The sequence below is a fragment of the Euleptes europaea genome, chromosome 13, assembly GCF_029931775.1.
Source record: "Euleptes europaea isolate rEulEur1 chromosome 13, rEulEur1.hap1, whole genome shotgun sequence".
Taxonomy (NCBI): Eukaryota; Metazoa; Chordata; class Lepidosauria; order Squamata; family Sphaerodactylidae; genus Euleptes; species Euleptes europaea.
In genome coordinates this window covers 55,659,768-55,675,565 of record NC_079324.1, presented here as the reverse complement: position 1 = coordinate 55,675,565, position 15,798 = coordinate 55,659,768, and the positions used below count along the sequence as shown (strand labels likewise).

General features: G+C 47.9%; 1 protein-coding gene across 1 annotated transcript in view; it reads left to right on the top strand.

The window, feature by feature from the left end:
- Positions 1–12,296, top strand: part of NOC4L (nucleolar complex associated 4 homolog) — a 16,818-nt gene extending 4,522 nt beyond the window's left edge. The window contains exons 4-15 of the mRNA XM_056859530.1: positions 462–563; positions 1,336–1,485; positions 2,324–2,420; positions 2,770–2,804; positions 3,413–3,463; positions 4,035–4,146; positions 5,924–5,984; positions 7,607–7,717; positions 8,652–8,815; positions 9,650–9,732; positions 10,568–10,681; positions 12,180–12,296. Coding sequence (XP_056715508.1) covers positions 462–563; positions 1,336–1,485; positions 2,324–2,420; positions 2,770–2,804; positions 3,413–3,463; positions 4,035–4,146; positions 5,924–5,984; positions 7,607–7,717; positions 8,652–8,815; positions 9,650–9,732; positions 10,568–10,681; positions 12,180–12,296 — 1,197 coding nt within the window. The remainder of the gene's footprint in view (positions 1–461; positions 564–1,335; positions 1,486–2,323; positions 2,421–2,769; positions 2,805–3,412; positions 3,464–4,034; positions 4,147–5,923; positions 5,985–7,606; positions 7,718–8,651; positions 8,816–9,649; positions 9,733–10,567; positions 10,682–12,179) is intronic.
- The last annotated feature ends 3,502 nt before the right edge of the window (positions 12,297–15,798 follow it).

Below are 15,798 nucleotides of genomic sequence, written 5' to 3'. Positions count from 1 at the left end.
AATGCCAAACTACCTCCCCACCCCCACCCCCAGTGCCCCATACTTCATGCCCAGAAGATGGCCAAGGTGCCCTCCCTCTCATGATCTGCCTAAGGTCATCGAATCAGCATTGCTGACAGATGGACATCTTTTTATCCGTTTTAAATCTCTCACCCTTCAGCTTCAGGAGATGACCCCGCATTCTAGTATTGTGAGAGAGGCAGAAAAGCTTCTCCCTGTCCACTCTCTCCAAACCATGCATACTTTTATAGACCTCTATCATGCCTCCCCTCAACCGCCTGCATCGTGTGCCCAGTTTCTTTTCTGTGGCCATCCTGGGAACCCATGCTTGAGAGTAGGTGTGCCAGGACTATGTTGGGAGCCAGGGTCTCAAAGATGCCATCACACCTGTGAAGACTATGTAAAGGAAATGTTTCCAATAGTTTTATTGCATTTTCTCTTTGGATCCTCTCTTTTTCAAGGAGTCTTCCCTCTGTACCTTGATGAAATTTGTGGAGCTGGAAGCCAAACACCCCCTGGCCAAGGAAGAGTGGAGTTTCAACTTCCCGCGAGAGCTTTTAAAGGTAAGTAGCAAGAATTGCGCAGGGTGGAGAGAATTGACAAAGAGAACTTTTTGTCCCAAAATGCTAGATCTTGAGGGCATCCAGCGAAGCTGATTGGCAGTACATTCAAGACAGAGAAAATAAAATACTTCTTTATGCAGCGAGTGATTAAAATGTGGAATTTGCTGCCAGAAGATGTAGTGCTGCCCACAGACATAGACGGCTTTAAAAGGGGATTAGACAGATTCATGGAGGTTAGGTCTATCAGTGGATTCTAGCCATAGTGAATAAAGGGAACCTCCATGTTCAGAGGCAGTAAACCTCTCTGCTAGGAGGCAACATCAGGGGAAGGCCTTGGCCTCTATGCCCTGTTGTTGGACTGCCAAAGGAACTGGTTGGCCACTGTATGAGACAGGATGCTGGACTAAGAACACAAGAACAGCCATGCTGGATCAGACCGAGGCCCACCATGTCCAGCGGTCTGTTCACACAGTGGCCAGCCAGGGGCCTCTAGGAAGCCCACAAGCAAGACGACTGCAGCAGCTTCCTGCCTGTGTTCCACGGCACCTAATATTATAGGCATGCTCCTCTGATCCTGGAGAAAATAGGTATGCATCATGACTAGTATTCATTTTGACTAGTAGCCATGAATAGCCCTCTCCTCCATGAACATGTCCACGCCCCTCTTAAAGGCTTCCAAGTTGGCAGCCATCACCACATCTTGAGGCAAGGAGTTCCAGAGGGACCATTGGTCTGATCCAGCGTTCTGCTAATTGCCTTTTCTTCTTCTCAGTTGGTTGTGAAGGGCTTAATCTCAACGGAAGAGGATTCTTCCCTTCTCATCTCTCGCTTCCAAGAATACCTGGAGCACGATGATGTTCGCTTCTTCGTAATGAAGGCAGTGGCTGAAAGCATTGGGAATGTCATGCAGAAGACCAAAGAGGTACCAGAAGTCACCTGGCAGAGAAATGGAGCCCAGGGTGGGGCTGTGCAGACAAAAGGATGGAGCTGGCTTGGGGCTTAATGGTTGGGGCGGTCTAGAGTGGATGACGGTGGATCAGTTTGACTTTCAGAGTCAAGTGCGTGACTTGGGGACCGTCAGGAGAGCCTTGCTGGATCTGCCCACTGGTCCCCCTAGTCCAGCATCATGGTGGTGTATCCACTTGGGTGGAGAACCAGCCTGGCACAGTGGTTTGGAGCGATGGACTCTGATCTGGCGAACCGGGTTCAATTCCCCACTCCTCCATATGAACAGTGGACTCTAATCTGGCAAACCAGGTTGGTTTCCCCACTCCTCCACATGAAGCCAGCTGGGTGACCTTGGGCAAGTCACAGCTCTCTTAGAGCTCTCTCAGCCCCACCCACCTCACAGGGTGTCTGTTGTAGGGTAGGGAAGGTGATTGTAAGCCGGTTTGATTCTTCCTTAAGTGGTGGAGAAAGTAGGCATATAAAAAACAACTCTTTTCTTCTTCTCCTCCTCCTCCTCCTCCTCCTTTTTCCACCAGTCACACACTCTCAGCTTAACCTACCTCACATGGTTGTTGTGAGGATGAAATGGAGCAGAAGAGAATGATGTAAGCCACCTTGGGCCCCCATTTGGGAGAAAGGCAGGGTACAAATGAAGTACAATTTAATAAACTAGTTTCCAAGGCACAACATCAATCCACTGGCACCTCTGCTTGTTTTGGCTCATTGAAAGTACCAAAACTTGAGTGTCGTCCCCCGTGGTTGAGATGGGTGAGGCTTCATGTCTGCGCTGTTTTTCTTCCTTCCGCGCACAGCCACTCCCTGTTTACCAGAAGAACGTCTTCGCCTTCATTTCGTCCATCTCCATGCCGAGCAATGAGAACGAGATCAAGAACTTCCTCGTGAAGCATGGTGAGAAAAATGTGAGGTTAATGGTGATAGCTTTTGGTATAGAGCTGTCAAATTCACGGTGCTTTGTGCAGGCAGCATTGTGTAGTGGTTAGAGTGTCGGACGAGGATCTGGAGGACCCGGGTTTAAATCCCCCACTCAGTCGCAAACCTTTAATGGGTGACTATGGCCAGTTTTCTCAGCCTAATCTACCTCGCAGGGTTGTTGTGATGATAGATGGAGGGGCTATCCAGGTCAGTGTGCTGAGTTGTATAGCCATTATCAGATATTACAGTGTGTTTGTAGGCTATAAGATTATTCTACTCTGCTGCTGCTCAGTTGCTTTTTCTTTCTCTGTTGTCCTTTCTCCAGCAAACCAGGAAGAATGGAAAGTGTCGAAACTGAAGGTAAATTTTGGTTGTCTTTTGTTTCTTTTAACCGGCTTAGTTTAGGGCTGCCGTATTAGAAGAGCCCCGGGTGAAACCATGGGTCCGCTTAGTTCAGCATCCTGTTTCCTGTAGTAGCCATGTGGATGCTTTTGGGAAGCTCATCAGCGGGGCAGGATGGCAACAACTCTGATTTAACCCCCCCAGCAGTTGGCATATTGGGGGTATACTGCCCCTGTATGTGGAGGTTCGTAGTAATTGATAGGCCTGTCCCATCTGGATGTGGAACTTCAAAGAACCAGTGAGTCTGGTGTGTGTGTTTGTGTGTGGGAAGAGCTTTGCCCTGCCGACCCCAACCGAAGCGAACTTGCTGCTGCGTTGTACAGCATGGTGTAGTTGTTAGGAGCGGTGGACTCTAATCTGGAGAACTGGGTTGGTTTCCCCACTCCTCCACATGAAGCCAGCTGGGTGACCTTGGGCTAGTCACACTCTCTCAGCCCCACCTACCTCCCAGGGTGTTTGTTGTGGGGAAGGGAAGGCGATTGTAAGCTGGTTTGATTCTTCCTTAAGAGGTAGAGAAAGTCAGCATATAAAAACCAACTCTTCTTCTTTCTCTCCCTTGTTTTCAGGAGCACAAGCGGGCCTTTGAGAGGATGTGGCTCGGGTTTCTTAAACATAAGGTGAGTAGGAGCTGGGAGACCCAGGTTTGAATCCCCGTTCTGCCATGGATGACCTTGGGAAAGTCACTCTCCCTCTACTCCTGACCTACCTCACAGGGTGGTGGTTGTGAGGGTGAAATAAACCATGTTGTCAGCCCCTTTAGAACCCCATTCTTTCCTTGTACGGACTGAAATGAGCAGCCTTCAGATTTCTCTGTTTAGACATTTATACCCCGCTGGCGGAGAAAAGCAGGGTATAAATATCTGAATAGATGAATTTGAAAGCTTCTCCAGTTCTTACAGGAAAGCAGCCTCAGCTCCAACATGAGGGGGGCGGATTTTGCAAAGCACCCACTAATGGGCTGCCTTAATCTGGAAGGAATAGAAAGGTGTGAAAATGGTGTTGGGTTCCTTCCAATCTTCTTGGATGCTCTTTGCAAAATGGCGGCACCATTGGGACCAGTAGGCCAATTGCTGACTCTGGAGCCAAGGAGAATGGCCAACTCCTACCCCCCTCCGGAGCTGGCCATGCCCAGTATAAACGGGATTGAGTGTGATGTTTGTCCCTTCTCTCTTCCCGTTGTCCCTCCAGCTACCCAGCAGCCTCTACAAGAAAGTGCTGGTGATCCTACATGACTCCATCCTGCCTCATTTGAACGAACCCACCCTCATGATAGACTTCCTGACGGTCGCGTACGACATAGGTGGGTCAAAAAACAACCTTCTGCATTGTGATTAGTAAACCGCCCAAAGGAGGGGATAGATTGAAGTGAGTTTGCTGTCCTGATTTCCAAAGGGCATTTTGCAGCTACCAGAAGATAACCACTTCTGGATATTTTTATATTTTATTTATTTAAAACATTTGATGCTACCTTTCCACCCAGTCAGTGTCCCCAAGGTAGCAACACATTAAAACATTTGAACAATTAAAAGTGATATTTAAAATGATTCAATAATTCATTAAAAACACCGGTGTGGATGCATTTCGTGTGGGTCATGATTACAAATTGGTGTGGTCCTATGACGCAGTCATGGTATACCACTTGGAGAAGGTTTGAACTGTGTGGATCTGCCCTTGCTGGTTCCTACGCACCCTCGCTGCCTCTGTCCACCTGTTTCCGAGCCCATCTTAATAGAATCATAGATTTAGAGGGGAGGGGCTGTGGCTGAGTGGTAGAGCCTCTGCTTGGCATTCAGAAGGTCCCAGGTTCAATCCCCGGGATCTCCAGTTAAAGGGACTAGGCAAGTAGGTGACGTGAAAGACCCCTGCCTGAGACCCTGGAGAACCGCTGCCGTTCAGAGTAGACAATACTGACTTTGATGGACCCAGGGTCTGATTCAGTATAAGGCAGCTTTATGTGTTCACCAGGGTTATCTAGTCCAACCCCCTACATAATGCAGGAAATTCACAACTACACTCCCACTGACCCCTATTCCATGCCCAGAAGATGGCCAGAAACCCCCCTCAAGGATCCCTGGCCAATCTGGCCTGGAGAAAAATTGCTTCCTGACCCCAAAGTAGCAATCAGCATTACCCTGGGCATGTAAGTAAGGGCCACGAGAGCCAAGCACTGACACAACCCTTCCTGACCTCCCTCTCATGATATGCCTAAGTTCACAGAATCAGCCTTGCTGAGAGATGGCTATCTCACCTCTGCTTCAAAACCTCCAAAGAAGGAGAGCCCACCACCTCCCGTGCATGATAAGGACTAGAAACTTCAATTTTATTTCGTAAGCAATTTCCAGGTGGCTGATTTGTAGCCAATAGGAAATCCTCCGTTTGGGTGTCAGTTTCTGGAATACAGTATCCCACACCCTTTGTTTCCAGCTTCTGCCAGGAATGCCCCTGTAATGCCCCAGCGTGGCTGGCCATTGTGTCTGAACCTGGCATCGTTGGCTTTTGGTACGGCTGTTGTTGTGATCTTGATCTGCTTCCCCTCTTGAACTCGAGACTGTAAATTTACGATGCCTGGAAAGCAGGCGGTTAAGGGGAGACATTATAGAGGTCTATAAAAGTATTCACGGTTTGGAGAGAGTGGACAGGGAGAAGCTTTTCTCCCTCTCCCATAATACTAGAACGCAGGGTCATCTGCTGAAGCTGGAGGGCGAGAGATTCAAAACTGATAAAAGGAAGTCTTTTTTCACACAATACATAGTTAAACTGTGGAATTCCCTGCCCCAGGATGTGGTGGTGGCTGCCAACTTGGAAGGTTTTAAGAGGGGAGTGGGCATGTTCCTGGAGGAGAGGGCTATCCATGGCTACTAGTCATGATGCATACCTATTCTCTCCAGGATCAGAGGAGCATGCCTATTATATTAGGTGCTTTGGAACCCAGGCAGGATAACGCTGCTGCATTTGTTGTGCTTGTGGGCTTCCTAGAAGCACCTGGTTGGGCCACTGTGTGAACAGACTGCTGGGCTTGATGGACCTTGCTGATCCAGCATGGCTTTTCTTATGTTCTTATAATGCCTCTCTTATAGGTGGAGCCATCAGCCTTCTCGCCTTAAATGGATTGTTTGTTCTGATTCTCCATCATAATCTGTAAGTTCCATCCATTCTCCAGTAACTTGGGCTGTGCATTTCTCTCCCCGACCCCCCCCCCCCGGTAAATTTCAGGTTTGGGTTTATTGGTCTCAATTTTATTGAGAAAACCAAAATAAGGCAGATACCTATACCGGTAAATGGGTATTTCGGTTTTTTCTCCAGGTTTCCTGAAAAATTTCAAGTCCGTTATTGTCTTTGGAGATATTTTTTTGAGGCTCTGGGGGGAGCGTTTTTCAAGGTAGAGTCACTAAATTCGCAGCGTAGCTACAAGGGACTCTCCTTTCATGAAACCTGAAGTTTGGGACAGGAGTCCAATTTTATGGGCTCCCAAATGGGTCGTCACCATTCTCCATAGGAAACCATTGTAACATTTACAGTGGTTTCCTGGGGGGGAGGTAACCTGGAAATAGAAAACAAATACAGCAAGCCAGCTGAGAACTTTTCTTCCTATGCTGGTTTTCTACCTGCAGGGAAGGTGGTTTCTTAACCTGGGGGAGCATTCAAAAAGAGCTTGTTCCACCTGGGGTTTTGAAGTGGTACAGTCTTACCTGCCTCCTCATTCTGCTACATTGTCCAGGCTCTTGAAAGACGGTAGTTTGGAACGCTTGAAGCGTGCCTGTATTAATCTGTGTTGGCTTCTTGGTGCTGGAAAGCATCCTCAAGTGGCAGCTAACTCCAGGTGACCCCTTAGGGTGTTCAAGGCAAGAGACAAACAAGGTTTCCCATTGCCTGCCTCTGCATAGCAGCCCTGGACTTCATTGGTGGTCTCCCAACCAAGTACCAACCAGGGCCGTAGCTCAGTGGTAGAGAGTCTGCTTGACATGCAGAAGGTCCCAGGTTCAATCCACGGCATCTCCAGAAAGGGACCAGGCAAGTAAGGTGATGTGAAAGACCTCCGCCTGAGACCCTGGAGAGCCGCTGCTGGTCTGAATAGACAATACTGACCTTGATGGACCAAGGGTCTGATTCAGTAAAAGGCAGCTTCATGTGTTCAGGTCTGACCTTAGCTTCTGAGAGCTGATGAAATCTGGCTAGCCCGGGCCATCCAGGTCAGGGCTTGCTGGCTTCTTAGCAAATTTCCAGGTGGGGCTTCAAAGCCAGCTTTGGTGTCAAGTGCTGTTTAAAGGCGACTCAATTTAAGATGATCACTTCTTGTGGTTTTTTTTGCCAACTTGGAAATTAGTTAACATCTCTAGGGATGTTCTATACATTTGCACAAGATGGTGGGATTCTGGGTGGGGAAGAGAGGGTCTGTGCCACAATAGAAACAATAGGGGGTGATCGCAAACGCTTGGAGATACCTTTACTATCACTGCTCTCTTGTTTGTGATACCTGGCAACAATTCGCAGCAAATCCCTGTTTTTCATATCTACTGGGACTAATAGATTCCTGATAACGTACTAGGGCACGGTTTCTTTCGATTCAAAGCCCCAATATGGCGAAAGCTAGCTTTGCCGAATGGATTAATCAATGGATGTGAAAGACTCCGCCTGAGACCCCGGAGAACCGCTGCCAGTCTGAGTAAACAATACTGACTTTGATGGACCAAGAGTCTGATTCAGTATAAGGCAGCTTCATGTATTTAACACATGTCAAGTAGTCTGTCCTCTTTGCGTAGGGAGTATCCTGATTTTTATAAGAAACTCTACAGTCTTCTGGACCCCTCCATCTTTTACGTGAAGTACCGCGCCAGATTTTTCCGTTTGCTGGATCTCTTCTTGTCTTCTTCGTAAGTACGAGCCCCGTGTAAACTTTGCTTGGATTTCCAGAAACAGGCGGGAGGCTCCTTTTCTGCCCCGAGAGGACAGCTTTGCTCTCAAAAAGCTGCTCTTGTTTTATCCAGGAGTAAGGGATATAGGTAGATGACTGGGGAAGGCACTGGCAAACACAGTCTGCCTAGTAAACGTTGTGATGTGATGCTACCCCATGGGTCAGTAATGACCTGGTGCTTAGAATCATAGAGTTTGAAGGGACCACCAGGGTCATCTAGTCCAACCCCCTGCACAATGCAGGAAATTCTCAACTACCTCTCCCACACACCCCCAGTGAAGCCTACTCCATGCCCAGAAGATGGCCAAGATGCCGTCCCTCTCATCATCTGCCTAAGGTCTTAGAATCAGAACTGCTGACAGATGGCCATCTAGCCTCTTCTTAAAAACCTCCAGGGAAGGAGCGCTTACCGCCTCCCGATGAAGCCTGTTCCACTGAGGAACTGCTCTAACGGTTAGAAAATTCTTCCTAATGTCTAGATGGAAACTCTTTTGATTTAATTTCAACCCGTTGGTTCTGGTCCGACCTTCTGGGGCAACAGAAAACAACTTGCACACTTTTATCTTTTAAGGGATAAAGGAGATGACTTTGGGAACTTGTTTTTTCCCTGTTTGCATTTCAAAAGAGTTATGCGTTAGGTTCTCTAAAAGTGCTGTTTGACTGTGCAGCAGAATAAAGTGGGAGATGCTCAAGAGAGACTAGACTGCCACTTCGAGATGCAAAGGTCATTTTGGACTCAACGGACTCTTGAGTTTGGTCCAGCAAGTGCTTTATTCTAAAACCCAGGCCTAGTTTTTTTGGAGGACTTTTTTAGAAGCTTTGTACCACCGATCTAGACTGGCAGTGCAAATGGAAGCGACAGAGAGCTTTCCCCCCACCTTCTTTTCCAACAGGCATTTGCCGTCGTACCTGGTCGCGGCCTTTGCCAAGCGCCTGGCACGCCTCGCCCTCGCGGCCCCGCCCGACGCCCTGCTGATGGTCATCCCCTTCATCTGCAACCTCTTGCGGAGGCATCCGTCTTGCAAAGTGCTTGTCCACAGGCCTGGCGGCCCCGAAGGTGAACAGAAAGAGGAGAGGGAAACCACCATTCGCTTCGGGAAGTCAAACATCTGGGTTGGTTCTTCCTTGGGGAGAGTCCTTGCATTTGCACAGTTGTGGGACATACAAGATTAAATCCATGCTGGGACTTTCTGGCCGCGCTGGTTCCCTGTGTACAAACGCCTGTGCGCTGCTGGATTGTGCAGATGCACAGGGACCATGCTGTGCCTTTCTGTCCATTTTTTGCATAGACGTTGTGGAAGAGCCATAGCTTGAGGGGGTGGAGCATCTGCTTTGCATTCAGAAGGTCCCAGGTTCAATCCCCAGCATCTCCAGTGAAAAGGGTCAGGTGGTAGGTATCCTTCATCTGAGCTGCTGGAGATACTGCCGGTCTGAGTAGACAATACTGACCTTGATGGATCAAGGGTCTCATATAGTTCTCATATAGTATAAGGCAGCTTCATGCATCCAGGTTCATGGGGAAGGCCGGTGTGGCTCAGTGGCAGAGCATCTGCTTGGCATGCATAAGGTCCCAGGTTCAATCCTCAGTATCTCCAGCTAAAGGGACTCAGGTTCTGGGAAAGGTTTTTACCTGATGGAGATCACCAGTCTGATTTGGCATAAGGCAGCTTCATCTTATTCCTAGGAACAAGAGTTGTCTTTTCACCTGATCCCAACATTTTCTTCCTCTCCTAGTTCGCATCCAGGTTACTGTCTCTAGGTCACTCTGATGTGGTTTTTTTGGGCCCTGGCATGGAAAGTTGAGTCTGTGGCTTAGTCCCCGTGACCCTCAATGATTTACATGATTGCTTCCAGGCAGTTTTTTTGTAATTGCTTTCTCTGTCTTTCGTAGAGATGTCGGCTGATCCATATGTGATGGAGGAAGAAGACCCTTTGGAAAGCCGGGCTTTAGAGAGCTCCCTCTGGGAGATACAGGTATGTCTCCAAAAGAGTTTTCAGAGAGGTTTAAGGGACAATCAAAACAATTGTGCAGAATGATACCATGAAGTTTAGAACATGAGAATGTAAGAAAAGCCTTGCTGAATCAGACCAAGGACTATCAAGTCCAGCAATCTGTTCACACAGTGGCCAACCAGGTGCCTCTAGGAAGCCACAAACAAGACGACTGCAGCAGTGTGCTCCTCTGATCCTGGATAGAATAGGCATGCATCATGACCAGTATCCATTTTGACTAGTAGCCATGGATAGCTCTCTCCTCCAGGAACATGCTCACTCCCCTCTTCAAGCCTTCCAAGTTGGCAGCCATCACCACATCCTGGGGCAGGGAGTTCCACAATTTAACTATGCGTTGTGTGAAGAAATACTTCTTTTTACCTCTTTTGAATCTCTCACCCTCCAGCTTCAGCAAATGACCCCGCGTCTGGGTTGTACCCCTTCAGACTACAGGGCGGACTGTATTTTCAAATGCTCACTGCAGCTCAAGAACACCAACCCCTCCCCGTGTGTAGAAAACTCATAGATGAGGTGTAATGATTTTCATGCAGTCGTGACTTGAGCAAACTGCTTTCCCCATTGTTGAATACATGAAGCTGCCTTATACTGAATCAGACCCTCGGTCCATCAAAGTCAGTATTGTCTACTCAGACCGGCAGCAGCTCTCCAGGCTGAGGTCTTTCACATCACCTACTTGCCTGGTCCCTTTAACTGGAGATGCTGGGGATTGAACCTTGGTCCTTCTGCATGCCAAGCAGATGCTCTACTACTGAGCCACGGCCCCTCCCCAAAACTAACCCTGTTCTTGGTGTCTCAGACTTTGCAGAGCCACTACCACCCAGAAGTAGCCAAAGCTGCCACGTCAGTCAACACGGCGCTGTCTGAGACGGAGGATGACTTGTTGGAGCTCATGGAACTGACTTCTTATGAGGTAACGGTGCCCCATATGTGAATAGGAATGATTTCCTGTGGCGTGACATTTGAGCTTAATTGGAGAAGGTAGGAATGTTTCCTGATGGGACACAAGATTTGTTTTGCTTAATCTCAACATTGCAGTGTTGATTTTCCTTTGCTTCCCCATGTGTTCTAAGATTAGTTTTGCTTTGTCTCCCAGGCAATCCAGGGTTAGTTTTGCTTTGTCTCTCCAACAATCCTGGGTTAGTTTTCCTTTGTCTCTCTGATGCCTGCCCTCCATTTATGAACTGGCAGTACCTTGATAGGTCTGCATAGAAGGGTGCGTGTTGGTGTTAGTTTTCTTAGTTCCTGCATGAAATAGGTTTATAATCTCGAAATGATCCTGTTGAAATTTTATCCCAAAAATTCCCTAGAGAAAGGGCTTTAGCAAGAGAGATGGGCAAATTTTATTAAGAACATAAGAAAAGCCCTGCTGGATCAGACCAAGGCCCATCAAGTCCAGCAGTCTGTTCACACAGTGGTCGACCAGATGCCTCTAGGAAGCCCTCAAACAAGACAACTTCAACAGCACCATTCTGCCTGCGTTCCACAGCGCCTAATATATTCGGCATGCTCCTCTGATCCTAGAGAGAATAGGTATGCATCATGGATAGTATCCATTTTGACTAGCACCCATGGATAGCCCTCTCCTCCAGGAACATGTCCACTCCCCTCTGAAAGCCTTCTAAGTTGGCAGCCTTCACCACATCATGGAGCAGGGAGTTCCACAATTTAACTGTTCTTCGTATCTTCTCATGGCTGCCCAGTGTTCTGGAGCATTGCATTCCAGGCGCTTGTTCTCCTGGGCCGTGGAGATGTAGCTGGAAGGATTATGGTTGAATTAGCCAGCATTACCTCTTAAGAAGCACAGCGATTTGAGTGGGGCCCAGCAGGAATGACCAACGGGCAACTTGGAAGGCTTTAAGAGGGGAGGGGACATGTTCATGGAGGAGAGGGCTATCCATGGCTACTAGTTAAAATGGATACTAGTCATGATGCATTCCTATTCTCTCCAGGATCAGAGGAGCATGCCGAATATATGAGGCGGCATGGAGCACAGGCAGGATGGTGCTGCTGCAGTCGTCTTGTTTGTGGGCTTCCTAGAGGCACCTGGTTGGCCACTGGGCGAACAGACTGCTGAACATGATGGGCCTTGGTCTGATCCAGCAGGGCCTTTCTTATGTTCTTATGGCACTGTGTGGGTTTCCAAAGTAGGCACGTTTTGCAATGACTGGAATGAAGATCTGTGCAGGTGGCTTCACTTCCGAGGGTGGGAGGGTGGCGTAATGCGGGGTTTTCAACACTGTGGAAAGTAATAGAAAAGAGCAAGAGTCCAGTAGCACCTTAAAGACTAACAACATTTCTGGTAGGGTAGGAGCTTTCATGAGTCGCAGCTCACCTCTGACAACTTGGAGGAAAAGCGCATCCCAGAAAGGAAGGTGAAAGACTTTTATCTCCGTGTGTCTCTCTGCTAGATCTTTGACAGAGATTTAAAGAAAACAGCCACCGCCGTCCCTTTGGAATTTCAACAAGTCGCAGGTCTGTTTGGCCAGAAGAATGATGTTTTGGCAGAATATTTTACTCTGGAATGATTTCCACTTTTCTCGGTAAACATTATATAATAAAACCTTTTTATTCACTTTATGGCATCGATGTATTGGGTGGTTCATAATTACAGTACATCGGAAGAGCGCTAGAAGAAGAAAAGTTGGTTTTTACACCCCACTTTTCTCTACCTTGTAAGGAGGATTAAGCCTGCTTTCAATCACCTCCCCCTTCCCACAACAGGCAACTCCTCCCCACACCCACATGAACACACATGAAGCTGCCTTATACTACATCAGACCCTTGGTCCATCAAAGTCAGTATTGTCTACTCAGACCAGCAGTGGCTCTCCAAGGTATCAGGCAGGGGTCATTCACATCACCTACCTGCCTAGTCCCTTTAACCTGGAGGTGCCCGGGGTTGAACCTGGGACCATCTGCATGCCAAGGAGATGCTCTACCACTGAGCCACAGCCCCCAACCCCTAGTAACCCCTACAGCTGACAACCCGTGTCATGATCTTCCAGCCCTGTTGATAAACGACAGCCTAAAAACTTCTCTCTCCCTCCCTCCCCTTTTCCCCTGACTAAAACCATCTTGCCCTTGAAAACAGGTGTGCATTCTGCCTTCTCGGAGAGTTTTGGCTTATCTTTGAACTTGGTTGCGGGGGAAGGAGAGGCAGTCTCGACTCGTTCTCCTTGGATGCATCGGAAAGCCGGTGGTTATAAATATTAAAAGGGCGGGCTGCGGCGACGGAGCGGGTCCTTATCGGACTGCACACCCGCTTGCTACTACGGCTTCCCAGGTCTCTGCAGGCTTGAAGATTATAGATGCTTTAATCATTTCTGGTATTAACTGCGAGGCACGACGGAAGCGGGAGGCAGAGGGAAGCATAAATCACTCCTGCTGCGATTTTGATTTTTATCAGTGTGGTGTTTTTTTGTTTTGTTTTTTAAAACACAAATTATGATTATTGCACAAAAGGAATCTCTGTGGAAACGCTGCTTGGCTTCCTTCTGTCTCGGTGAGAAAGAGGTGGTTTCCTTGCTAGGAAGGAATAGCTGAGAGAGGCTGCTAGCCAGGTCTAAACTTAGATCTTTGTCCTGTCCCTGTTTCCAGGGTGCTCATGGTAGGAACGCTGTTCCCTACCTCTCTACCCTGAGAGCCAGCGTGGTGCAGTGGTTTAGAGCGGTGAACTCTAATCTGGAGAACCGGGTTTGATTCCCCACTCCTCCACATGAGCAGCGGACTCCAATCTGGTGAACCGGGTTGGTTTCCCCACTCCGCATGAAGCCTGCTGGATGACCTTGGGCTAGTCACAGTTCTCTCAGAACTCTCTCAGTTTTATTGTTCATAAAGCATCACAAGTGTGAGGTCTAGGGTTGCCAGCTCCAGGTTGGGAAATACCTGGAGATTTTGGGGGTGGAGCCTGAGGAGGGCGGGGTTTGGGGAGGGGCTTCACTGTCATAGAGTTAAATGGCCAAAGCGGCCATTTTCTCTAGGGGAACTGATCTCTGTCGCCCAGAGATCAGTTGTAATAGCGGGAGATCTCCAGCCACCACCTGGAGGCTGGCAACCCTAGTGAGGCCCCCTTCCCTGTTGTGCGAAGGTAATCAACAAAAAGCAAAGAACATCCCATTGAAGAGAGCAGGGGCCCCCAATCTTGTTGAGTTTAAAGACACTTTGGGAATTTTGAGAGGAAGGGAGTGGGCAGCACTACCTCAAGATGGAGCCCATCACAAGATGGCTACCACAGGATGGGGCCCGTCAAAAAACTTTGCGAGGCTCCAAGTCCAGCTATTGCCAAATGGGCTCTCCCTATACCCACAACAACAATACCTCCTATGTTCTTTGAAGCGCCCTGCAGTGGGGCTGTGGCTCAGTGGTAGAGCCTCTGCTTGGCATGCAGAAGGTCCCAGGTTCAATCCCTGGTATCTCCAGTTAAAGGAACCAGACAAGTAGGTGATGTGAAAGACCTCTGCCTGAGACCCTGGAGAGTAGCTGTCGGTCTGAGTAGACAATACTTTGATGGACCAAGGGTCTGATTCAGTAGAAGGCAGCTTCATGTGTTCAGTGAAGGAAGCAGACAGAAGCTTGGCTCGGCTGTTTGGTTTCCATTTCCAAAGGAAGGGTGGAGTTTGTACCCTATACAGCTGCATGGAGGTTTCCATTCAAAGAGATTTTTGTTACTAAAGGATTTAGCCAGTAGCTTACCTATATAATCGTTCCAGCTGAGGTGGGGCGGAATAGGTCAATAAATAAAAACATACCTGTGAGAAATCAAAGGGTGAATAGAAGAAGGGTTGGTTTTTATATGCCGACTTTCTTTCCCACTTAAGGGAGGATCAAACCAACTTACCATCACCTTCCCTTCCCCTCCCCACAACAGACACCCTGTGAGGTAGGTGGGGCTGAGAGAGCTCTAAGAGAACTGTAACTAGCCCAAGGTCACCTAGCTGGCTTCGTGTGTAGGAGTGGGGAAACCAACCCAGTTCACCAGATTAACCTCTGCCGCTCATGTGGGGGACTGGAGAAATCAAACCCGGTTCTCCAGGTCAGAGTCCACTGCTCCAAACCACCGCTCTTAACCACTGCACCATGCTGGCTTTCAGTAGGTTGAAATCCCAGCCCTCACCCATCCAAATCTCTTCCTCCAAGATTGTATAAGCGCTCGTGGGCAGGGTAATGCCACCTCCCCCATGAAAAGGATGACATCAATAAATTTATTTATTCATGTTATATTTTTCATCGTCGCAAACGCACAATCCCAGAGTACAGGAAAACCAGTTTATTACATTTCCATAAAAGCCAATGAATAACATTTCACGCATTCATTCTTTAATATGTAATATATTTTTTTCACATGTCTGAATGGTTGGACGCAATTTTATCTGAGGTCTAGTCAGACTCTTCAGGGTGTTTTAAAAATGACATTGGCATTTCATGGTGCGTTGAACAAATGGCTCGACAGGGAAATCATATACAGTAACAGTTCTATAGTTTTGTGTGAGAACAGGGTGGGGTCATTATACATGGCTTCATACGTACATGGTGGGTTAAATATATCGTTAGTTTTTGGTGTCTCTTGCCTCGTTCACTTCAACGCATTTGAGAAAATGGATGTGCTCAAAATGATCACATGTTGGATTTTTAAGGAAGTTTAAGCGTCGTTTTCAGAACTTGGGCAGCGATTTCTTGCCTAAACCTTCTAATAATGTTTATGGGATGTGTTGGAGGAGAGTGTGTTACAGATACTGTGGACTGCCAAAAAAAACAAAAAAAAAACAAGGGGGTTATAGATCAAATCAAGCCTGAACTGACCCTAGAAGCTAAAATGACTAAACTGAGGCTGTCGTACTTTGGTCACATTATGAGAAGACAAGAGTCACTGGAAAAGACAGTCATGCTAGGAAAAGTGGAAGGCAGCAGGAAAAGAGGAAGACGCAACAAGAGATGGATTGACTCAATAAAGGAAGCCAAAGCCCTCAGTTTGCAAGATCTGAGCAAGGCTGTCAAAAATCGGACATTTTGGAGGACATTGATTCATAGG